Genomic DNA, 10955 nt, shown 5'->3' with positions numbered 1-10955 from the left:
TAAATTTGAATGGGGTATTAGTTGTCTTTTGATATAAGTGTTATCACTGTGAAAGTCAGAGCTATTTCTGTACATAATATTCTCCAGTGTCTCTATGTGTCCTTCCCCAAATGAACTCTGATACATAGTAATCCTTTCTTAAATTTTTTTATGAAATAAATATTTTATTAAGCATATATTACATTAAAAGCATGGTTCCAAGAGGGTTCCAAATGCTTTATTTAATCTTCACAACAACCCTATGGGGTCACTGAAGTAGTATCTGTTTAAGCCAGGATTTAAAGCCTAAGCAAGTAAAACTCCAAAGCCCATGCTGACTTACTACTTTAACAGCAGGTGTTAGTCATGGAAATAGAATTACTCTAGCATAGTAAACAAAGAAATAAGTCAACTATTGGCCCTTGGAAATACCAATGTTTAAAAGAAAGGTAGGAGGAAAAAAGCTTTCAGAAGAGACTAAGGAACATAAAAGTAGAAGGAAAACTGGATGTGAGTATTGACTTTAAAATCGTGGGAGGATAAAAAATGGGGGGAGGTGGAGTCCAGAAAGTCTTCATCTGTGACTGGTTTGGGCCCGTGGACACGAGGAAGGGTGTCAACTTGAACTCCACTGAAGAGATAAGATGTTCTCCACTTCTTATTTCCTTTTATATTTCTTGTCCCCTCAAAACTAAAGACTGGAATCAATCTGGTTTAAAGAGATATTTATTTTCAGAGTGTTGAGCTCATTATTATTCCAGAGAATTTGGGATCATGCCTGTAGTCCCATTCTTAAATGAGTGTATTACTTCCAGCTTTTGGCTAACAAGATTTAACAGATCTTTTAACAACAATTAAATTTATTATCAAAGTGAACAGTTTACCAAAGGACAATAGTAAATAATCACTTACAACATTATCTCTGTACTTGCCTTCCTCAGTCTAAGGGAACCATGTAACAATGTTGAACCTATCTGTCCTTTTTTAAAGAACAGCATGTTTCAACAAACTGAAATGTGTTGAATGAAAAGCAAGATAACCAACTGAATATGTAGAAAAGGCTTTCATTGGCTAAAAGGTGTATGGTGCAACAAGGGAACAGTGTAAAGCTTGCAATACTTTATTTTTTAAAGCATACACCACTGTAACAATTATGTAAACATCTGTCAATTATTTTAGTTGAGTACCTAACCTCTCTGATATGGTACATTGGAATAAGTGATGTAGTAATCAGGATTTGCAAAATATAAGCATCATGTTTTTAGAAGATTGACATAAATATGACATCTCTATTATTTAAAATAAATTGGAAATATATCACAATTTTTAAAAATATATCTTCTTTAACATTCTCCAAGAGAAATCCTTGTCTTTTTTCTCAGGCCAAAATTGTACATTCAGCATTTCTTACAATGGTCAGGATAAATTGGGTGAGGCATCAAAAGTTTTCAAACATGCCCTCAAAGGCAAAGGGTCGCTGGTTCAACTCCTGGTCAGGGCACATGCCTGGGTTTGTGCATTGGGTCCACAATAGAGGCCCATGTGAGAGGCAACAATTCCTTCTATCTCTCAAGCATCAATGTCTCTCTCCCTCTCTTTCCCCCTCCCTTCCCCTCTCTCTAAAAATAAATAAAATCTTTCAAAAAATGTTTTTAACATAATCATTTTGGGGGTATTGTGTGAGAAGATGGTCTATGAAATTCTACCCTGCGAAAACAGAGGTCACCAGTAAGAGGAATAATAGTTAATAGACATTAAACTGATACATTTTAACTTAATCCATAGATCATATTTCATTGCAATCTTTCTCCCTGAGGTAAGGTCCATCACCTTAGGATAGGTGTGAGCTTATCTTCAAGTGCTAATTAACACATAAAGGCTTGGAAATCAGGTAAGGTGGTGGGGATGGGTTTGCACAGAAATTTGCTAAATCTTTTCTCCTGACTTCAGCACATCAAAGGCTAAGACTATATTTCTCCTGTAGTGCAAAGGAGATGTGGGTCGTGTGGAATGTTTTTAATAAGCTAAGTTGACAAAGGTAAGGAGAGATGCCAAAGACCTATGCCAGAGCTACAGAAAAAGATATCAGACAGAGGAGATACTGAGGTTCCCCAGTCTAGCACTACACTAGATTCAGTCTAGTCACTGGGCCAACAGGCTCACCATGAGGCTACCCGTGGCAGGGTGAGCTCACTCCTTAGCAGAGGCTGGGGTAGACCACCAGCCTGTATGGGGGAGATGGAAGACTTTGAGAGGGCTGCAGCCCAGGGGAGCTGAGGTACAGTCTTCACCACACTGAAAGATCAAATCATAGGCTTCAGATTTCAACAAACTGCAGATTTCAATAAACTGCAGCCAGGAATCATCCAAGTGTACAAATGACCTTGTTCCCTGAGAGCAAAGGGCAGAGAGGTCCCCTTTCCCAAGGACCCCATCCCTTTCTGCACTAGGGTGCATAAAGCCTCTTCCCCTTCACTCTGAAGCCATTTGAGGGATGAGAGAGGAAAAGGAGGGCACCAGGAGACTGTCTAAAATTTTTCAAATAAAATTTTGAAAATTTCTGAAAATGTTTATTTAAATTATCAGCTCAATTGAATGTTTAAATATTTATTTATTTATTTTTCTCCCAGCTAGCTAGTTGAAAGGGGCTTGGAATAATGTTCAGATTAGTTAAAACCAAAATAACAAAATATTTTCTTTGCACATCTAAGTTATGAGTTCAATTTGCCACCTTGCTATAGCATTTTAAAATAATAAAAAAGACAAAAGTCCAGCTACCTTTATTTATATGGAGATAATGTATAGAACTATAAAGCCTGGAATTACAGGACATTTGAAAGTATTTGAAGCACACTCCCCCTGCACCCTGCCCCCCACCCCCACCCCCACCTCTAGTTCTGGAATTACTAATATAAGCTTCCTGGCAAGAATGTCCTTTCTACTCGCTTTGCTATGAAAATAAAACTGCTCTAATAAGTCTTTTAAGTCTGTTTTAAAAATACTTTCCAAGTACCTTCTTAAAAATTCTTCTAGGAATGAAAATGATTATCCTTGAACAAAGCATAACATATGTCTTTCTTCTCTTATGTTGAAATCTCTCTCTCTCCTTCTCTTTTCTTCCATTATGTTTCCCAGGCATGTAAATCTGCAATTATTTAGCTCTCACAACAAAGTCTCAGGTTGTAAATGAGGGCAGACATCAATTTAATCTGTGAGACATTGAGATATCATCAGAGTTCATTTGGTGACAGCAGGAAACCAAAGAGAGTGCAACCCAGTACACTGCTTCCTATTTGTAATCACTCAAAGTTTGTTTGTTTTTCCCTCTCCCTCTGTAAACTAAATGATGTTTCTTAAAAAGAAAATTCAAGGTATAACCTCAATCTTGGTGAAAATTTCCAAAGATAATCTGAAATCTTTCTTCTTAAAATCTAAGTGAAACATTAAGCAACCAAGCCAGTGTGCATGTGCATGCGTTTTGTTTTGTTTTGTAATCTGTTGAAACAGTATAATTCAAGTGGCAAAGTCAGACAACTTGAAACAACATAATGCATTTGTTTATTTAATTAATATTACAATGACAACAGGTTAAGAGCACTAGATTTGTATTCTCTTAAGAGGTTAATGGTCAAGATTTTGATTTATAAATTTCATTGTCCTTAACCATTAAAAGTCTATTTTCCAAAAGAGTAATAATATATATTATCATCAAGGGACAGAACTAAACTTTCTGAATTAGGGCCAAAAGCAACTTTGTTCATCAGTTTAATCTAAATATTAGGGACATTTTAACTCTTAGTTACTGCTCTCAGAAAAGCACAATGATCTTAAAGCAAGTAAATATACAGAAACATTTTTTTCCACAGTGGTTTCAACCATCGTGTACATGTCAATGATAGAACCTGAGAGCTCCCTATCAATAGTTGTAATACACTCTGGCTTACTTAAGCAATCAACCAACAAACACGTATTTAGTGCCTATTATGTACAAGCCAACATACTAAAGCAATACAGGAAACACAAAGAAGTAAAATTATTGGTCCTTGCCCTACTCAGGCTTCCAGTGTAGTTGGTAATATTAAACACAGACACAAATTACTTTCAATGTCTTTAAAAGAATGATGATGTAAACAGGACTGTATGTTCAAATCACCTATGCTGAAAACTAGAAGAAGCAATGACATAACCAGGAACATCCTCAACACGGATTACAGTCTGGTCTGCATCAGATTTCTCAACTCCAAGTTTGATGCTGCTTGAATCTCCTTATCTGAATGGGTTTTAGCCAGCCTCACACCTGCCACTATATTTGGGAACTGTTTCATGGACTCATGACAATGGAGCAAGATAAACAAACATATATAAACATATATATAAAATATGTCATATATATTTATATATATTCAAATCATATGTAGAGTGATATTGAAAGCAAGGTGTACAGGAATTTCCACTCTGCGTGAGAGGAAGCTAATCCATATAATCATTTTTTATTCTAAGACAAACCAGAAACTAATAAGAAAGTATGAAAAAAAATCTCCAAACTTCACTGGATACAAGCAAAAATAGAAAGACTAGAGGAAAGGACGTCTAAAGAAGATTCAACAAAGCGGAGAGGTTTTGAGGGGGCCTTGGGGCAAGAGGCCCTCCAGGTCCCCTCCCCACTTCACTCCCAGTGTCCTGAAGAAAGAAGCCCTGGCTAGGCAAGTAGAGAAAAAGAAAGTCGAGACGTTTTCAACCAGCACAAATAAATAAATGCATAAATAAATAAATACGCTAAACAAGAATATAAGGTATTAGGCCCCGCTCGAAAGGTGGCAACCCTCAAGGGCCGGACAGGACGGGCCCACTCTCCAGCCTGCAGGTGGCGGTGACTCAGTCAGGATTGGCAGCCTCTGGTAGGCGCCACCCAAGGTCCCGGCCCCGCTGCTTGGTCTTCGAGACAAACCGGAGCAGGAAACTGAGTCTGTTGTTATGTTACTCTTAGATCTGCACCTCCAGACGCTTGAGTGAGGGAGAAAACCTACTGTAGTTGCAGCCACGCTCCCACGCGGCCCTCCAGGGAAATTGCGACTCGCCTCCCTCGACCTAATGCAGACAGAGTCCCAGAGTGCTGGTCTTCGAAACCTAAAGTGCCGGCCGTGAGCCAGGCTGGAGAAGGTGGTTTCCATTACAGCTCCTCTTCCCTCTCCCAACCTCAAATCTAAAGCCTCCTTGGTCCTTGTTCTCAGCTCCTTTTGGCTCCACATAGGGGACTGAATGAGGACTGCGCAATGCCTGGGGTTCGAAGTGCGGGACCGATTTTACTAAGCACCTGGCTCCGCTCTGGGTGCAGTGAGAGTGGTGGAGGGGCTCGGTGAGGGGTGCGTCTTCATCGGAGAGTAGGAGAAAAGACAAGCTGCCTAGTTTATTCTCAGGTCCGCCTTCCCTAAAAGTAGAGCTGTGCACAGAGAAAGCTGTGTTTCGATACTCCGCTAGGGGCACCAGGCAGAATCCCGCAAGTGAAGGGGTGGCAGGGCGGGGCTGAGGGCCAGCTGGGACTCATCCCTAGGGAAACCCGTGGCAGTAACCGTGGCTTGGCTTAAACAAACACAGGACGGCTGGCGGGGCTGAGAGTCAGCCTGAGTTAGCGACGTTAATGAGTTCATGATCTGTACCTGCAGGACTTGGCGGAAAGAAATATCAGAGTTACAGAGTGGGGAGCTTAGAGGGTGCAGAAGTACAAGCGCAGTGTAGGAAGGAGGGAGAGTAGGAAACAGTGGAGAAGGGAGCCCTCAAGCCTTCCCAGTTTGCGAGCAAAACGCCCAATTCCACCTTCCTCGCGAACATTCCTTCCAGTCTCTCAAGCCCAAAGCATAGAGTCCTAGCCACATTTTGCCCCATCGTACCCTGGTCCCAGGATGCTTTCACCTCTCACAACTGGCCTCCCTTCTCCTTATCCTCCCCCCTCCCTTTGCGCAGGGCTCCTGAGTGGCCCCAGGCTCAGAGAGTCGTGATCCGGGACGTGCAGGTGCCATTACGGAAGACGGCGCCCGGCTCCAGGTTCTCTGGCTGAAAATCCTCCACGCTGTAGGCGCGGCTCTTGAGGGCGGTGGCGTAGTAGTCGACCGGTTCCTCCGCGGCATTGTCCATCCAGCTGAGGCACAGGATACGCTGGAAAGAACGCTTGAAGTTGTCCGAAAGAAAGCCGTAGAGGATGGGGTTGGCGCAGCTGTTGGCGTAGCCGAGAATGACCGACAGCTGGCTCACCGTGGCGTCGTCCTGTTCTGCGAATACATTTACCAGCTGCACTACATAGAAAGGCATCCAACAGATGACAAACACCATCACCACCATCATCACCATCAGGGTGATCTTACGCTCTGAGCGCTTGCGCTGTTGCCAACCAGCCTTGAGGGCTACCATGCGCATTTTTGCGATGATGAGCACGTAGCACAGGCAGATAGCCCCGACGGGCAGCAGGAAGCCCATAAGAAATGTGTACAGCACGAAGCCCACCAGCCAGCGCTGGGCTGGCTCAGGCATAAGCATGTTGCAAGCCACCGTGCCATCGCTGTTGGCCGCTGTGCGTGAGAAGACCACGATGGGCAGAATAACCAGCAGCGATAGCACCCACACCCCCAAATTCACCACCTTGGCCACGGTGGGCCGGCGGTAGCGTGCTGCTTTGATGGGGTGCACCACGGCCACGTAGCGGTCCACGCTGAGTACAGTCAGACAGTAGATGCTGGTGAACATGTTCACTGCGTCCACACTGAGCACCAGGCGGCAGAGCAGCGCGCCGAAGGGCCAGTGGCGAAGCAACGTGGAGGTGACTAAGAAGGGCACGCTAAGCATGAGCAGCTCATCCGCAATGGCCAGGTTGAGGATGTAGATGTTGGTAGCCGTTTTCATCTTGGCGTAGCGCAGGATCACATAGATGACCATGGAGTTCCCACACAGCCCCACCAGGCACACCACCGAGTAGATGAAAGAGATGAGGATGGCGCTGCCCTGGCCCTCGCTCAAAGTCCCGTTCTGGGACGCATTTCGCCCCGGCTCCTCCATGCCGTCCGCAGCGCCGGCCCCGGGGCCCCTGTTGCCGCCGTCTTCGCCACAGCTGCCCGGGCCGGGGCTAGGAGAGGAGGGAGAGGAGGTGGTGCCATTGGGGAACATCTCATCTGATGGGGGACGATGGGGCTGCTAGAGCTTGGGCACTCTTCTCGAGCCCCCACCGCTTGCGCCCTCACTCGGCACCCTGACCGACTGACTGCCCGCAGCTCACTGTCGCCGGGCGCCTGAGGGTAGCGCACAGCGGTTGCAGGGAGCGCGGCTTTAACTCGTGCCAGCGGGGCGCATCGCCCAACCTCTGCTTGCGCGCAGCAGCTTGCCGCTCCTAGGCTTCTGGGCTCCTGGCCACGCGCGAGCCTGGAGAGGGAAGGCAGGGAGACCGGCGCCTTGCGCCGCACAGCCATTAACTGGCGCGACTCGGGACTGGTGAATGATTAATAAGCACCACCAGTGCGTCAGCAGCTACGAAAGGGAAGGGGGGAGAAAGAGGGCGGAAGGCAATATAGGAGGCTTATCACCCCCTCGCCTATTTTTTTTTTTCCCTTCTCAGTCTTGCGCTCAGATCAACCAGAACAGTTGCTAGCAGTTGCTTCCGGGGCTCCCCTGCAGCACCCTTTTTCTGTCCCTCAGGAGGACCTGGGGAGTTTCTCCGACTTCCCGCAGGGTGGATGCGAACCAAAGGTGTGGATTCTGTCTCATCCCACCTGGATCATATCCAAAGCAAAGACTGAAGCGGACCCCAGCCATAGATACATGTCTGGAGTTCGTCTCAGTTACCCAGAGCTGCTGCCCCACCCCGAGGGAACCCTAACTCCACTCCGGTCCATTTATCCCGGATCCAAACACCCTCCTCCTGCCCCCGCTTGCCCTGCTTCTCAGACCCGCAGCAGAAGCTCCCAGTTCTACTTACCTAGGGCGCACTACCTCCAGACCCACGCGGAGATGGCCGGTCCAAAGTGCTGTGCTGTCTCGTGGCGCAGTGACGTTCTTTCCGCGGTCCAACTCCTGTCTTTGGGAGGGACCCCAACACAGGCGCCCACGCAGATACTCTTGGAGTCACGAAAACTGGCCCTAACCCGGGAGCCTTGAGAGGAGGGACAACAACAGCCCGTGTGATAGAGGTTTCTGCGTTACATCACAGCAAGCAGCTCCTCGCGAGCGGGAATGTTCAGGGACCTGAGTAAAGCACGGCGAATCTTTTATTAAAGCGTGTAGTGCCCAGAGCCCCCTTGTCTCCCAGAGGAATCTCGACTGCCGAAAGGAGGGCGCGCGGCAGGGAGCGCAGAAGGAGACTGAGGCTCGCTCCAGAACGTGCCAGGCTAGGTATTGGAAATCCATCTAGGTGTTCACTGGGTAAAGATACGGCTGCGCCGCTAGGAAAGGCTCCGCCTGCGTCCCTGCTGTACTTTGTACCTGAGGGAGAAGTGTAAAGACCGGGCGAGCAGGAATGACAGCTCTTCTAAGCCCACGCGGGGCTGGTCATACAGGTGACCAGACCTGTCTTCAACTCCAGGAATGGCCGGATGACCTTCGAGTCTTTCCCATGAGATGCAGGATTTCAACCTTTTCCAAGACTTCTGGACCTGAGACCGGCTCCAGTTTACGTGCCTAAACCTTTAAGATGCAAAAATCAGGCAAGCCCAAATTATATATATATAGTTGAACTATTATTATTTTTAACAACTTCTGGGACTGCCCACCATCCCTAGCCTAGGCTCCCTTTGGTTTTCCTATCGTTTCAATCCAAGGAAGAATCCCTCCACCCAGCTCCGTTGTTTCAAGATCCCTTCCAGCCTGTATCACGTGAAACGTGCAGGTACCCAGGAAGGCTGACCTGCAGCAGCCTAGCGCTGGGCCTCTTTCAAGCTTTGCTTTGTCTCCAGCTTCTTTTTCCTCCTTCCTCTCAACTGGAGGCACCCACTGCACTGAGAGCCTCAGCTTTCCCTCCCATCAGTAGAATTTTCACTGAGAAGAGGCAGACTTAAACAGGAACTAAATCGCATTTGTATCACAGTCCAGAATGCAAAAACGGATGCAGAAGTTGAAAAAAAAAAAGTACAATTCTTATTGCCCCCTTGCTTTATCAGGGTCATCATTTATGTGTGTTTTAGTTCTCAAAACTAAGTGCTCTGACGGAAAAAATAGCTTTTGTAGTGTGTTGGTTATAGCAATCAGAGATAAAATTAATGATGACAGACTCTCACAGGAATATGTGCTATGAACACTGAATCATTAATGCAAAATGTGCTAGGAAGGAATTTGAAACCTCATAAGACCCAATCTGTTTAATTCATTGCTTTATCTAAACAAATTACTTTATCTAAAATGGACTGTAGAATTGGTGGTTAGTTGTACTTAAAAAAAAGACAGCACATATGGAGATAAAAATGAACATTTGTTGGGTTTTTTTAAATGGCTTTCCCCCCAACCCCAGAAAAGCTTTTTTACAATACTAGCCAAGACTCATAATAGTTCAGATGCCTCTTTGGCAATCACTGACTAAAGACACCTGGCTATTCCTCAGGGGGCTGATATTTCGACAGTCATGATTTAGACACCTGGGTGTTAATCATGCTTGCTTTAGCGGGGACTGGGTGATGGGAACCAGTAAAATAGCTCTGTTGCTCAAAATTTCATATGTTCACTTTGCAGCTCATCTTAGGAAAAGCTCTCCATTTCGTGGTAGCATCATATATAAAAGGAGAAAAATTAAGACCTGATATAAACATGTTTTTTCAGTTTCTGAAGTGGTTTCTATGATTAATTATTTATCCATAAAAAGAGATTGACAATGAGATATAACTTTTTACCCACTAGGGTCGCTATAACTCTTTTTTTTTTTTAAAGAAAGCAGTAGCCCTGGCTGATGTAGCTCAGTGGATTGAGTGTGGGCCTACAAATCGAAGAGTTGCCAGTTCAATTCCTAGTCGGGGCACATGCCTGGGTTGCCTGCCAGATCCCCAGTAGGGGGCGCTCAAGAGGCAACCACACATTGATGTTTCTCTTTCTCTCTCATTTCCTTCCCCTTTCCCTAAAAATAAATAAAATCTTTTAAAAAATAACAAATGTTGTCAAGCATGTGGAGAATGGGGAACCCTTATATGTTGGTGGTGGGAATAAAAGTGATGCAACAACTGTAGAAAATTTGGTGAGTCCTTGAAAAGTAAAAATAGAATTGTCATATGACCCTATAAGTGGAATTCACCTATAGGTATTAATGCCTCCCTTCCCCCCCCAAAAAAAAAAATTGAAAACAGATATTTGAATAAAAACTTGTACTTGAATGTTCATAGCAGCACTATTTATATTAGCCAAAAAGTCAAACAGCCCAAATATTCATCAACTGATAAATGGACAAATAAAATGTAGTATGTCCTTACAATAGATTATTCATCCATAAAAAGGAATGACATACCAGTACATGAGACAACATAGATGAACCTTGAAAACACACACAGTGTAAGGTGACAGGTCACATATATTGCATGATTCCATTTATAGCGAATGTCCAGAATAGGCAAATCCCTAGAGACAGAGCAGATTAGAGGCTGGCAGGGATTGAGAGGAAGATGGAATGGGGAATGACTGCTTAATGGAGATGGGATTTCTTTTGGGGATGATGAAAATGTTCCCAACAAGACAATGGTGGTGACTACACAATATGGTGCACATACTAAAAGCCACTGAGTTATACACTTTAAAAATGTTTAAAATTATGAATTATATGTCATGTGAATTTTACTTCAATAAAAAGAGATTGAGATGGATATGAGCCATGCAGTGTTTTCAAATCTTTTCAGCCATGTATTCCTTAACATTGTATTTGTGAACTAATTCATAAACAAACAAAACAATCAAGCAAAAGGCAGCACTTCAGGGCTAAACAACATGTGATTTGCAGTTGTTTTTAAATTACATTAAGAGCA

At 44.6% G+C, this 10955-nt stretch overlaps 1 protein-coding gene across 3 annotated transcripts; it reads right to left on the bottom strand.

Moving 5' to 3' along the window:
- Nucleotides 1–3520: 3520 nt before the first annotated feature.
- SSTR1 (somatostatin receptor 1) lies at nt 3521–8339 on the bottom strand. 3 transcript variants are annotated; one of them, XM_045848739.1, is made up of 2 exons: nt 7940–8339; nt 3521–7491 (listed from the first exon to the last, which is right to left on the bottom strand). In XM_045848739.1, the coding sequence occupies exon 2, from the start codon at nt 7132–7134 to the stop codon at nt 5962–5964; it is 1173 nt and encodes a 390-aa protein (XP_045704695.1). In that variant the 5' UTR covers nt 7135–7491; nt 7940–8339; the 3' UTR covers nt 3521–5961. The 3 variants fall into 3 exon arrangements, with proteins under 3 accessions (XP_045704695.1, XP_045704696.1, XP_045704697.1); XM_045848740.1 differs by having other exon boundaries at nt 3521–7415; XM_045848741.1 differs by having other exon boundaries at nt 3521–7093.
- Between the last annotated feature and the right edge of the window lie 2616 nt (nt 8340–10955).

The sequence above is a fragment of the Phyllostomus hastatus genome, unplaced genomic scaffold, assembly GCF_019186645.2.
Source record: "Phyllostomus hastatus isolate PE091 unplaced genomic scaffold, TTU_PhHast_1.1 phas_contig_62, whole genome shotgun sequence".
Taxonomy (NCBI): Eukaryota; Metazoa; Chordata; class Mammalia; order Chiroptera; family Phyllostomidae; genus Phyllostomus; species Phyllostomus hastatus.
Note: the sequence above shows the minus strand (reverse complement) of the source record. Positions and strands in the feature narration are given on the sequence as shown.

What these genes read in the sequence shown, in the direction of transcription:
- SSTR1 (XM_045848739.1), bottom strand. Translation starts at nt 7,134, where the DNA reads ATGTTCCCCAATGGCACCACCTCCTCTCCCTCCTCTCCTAGCCCCGGC.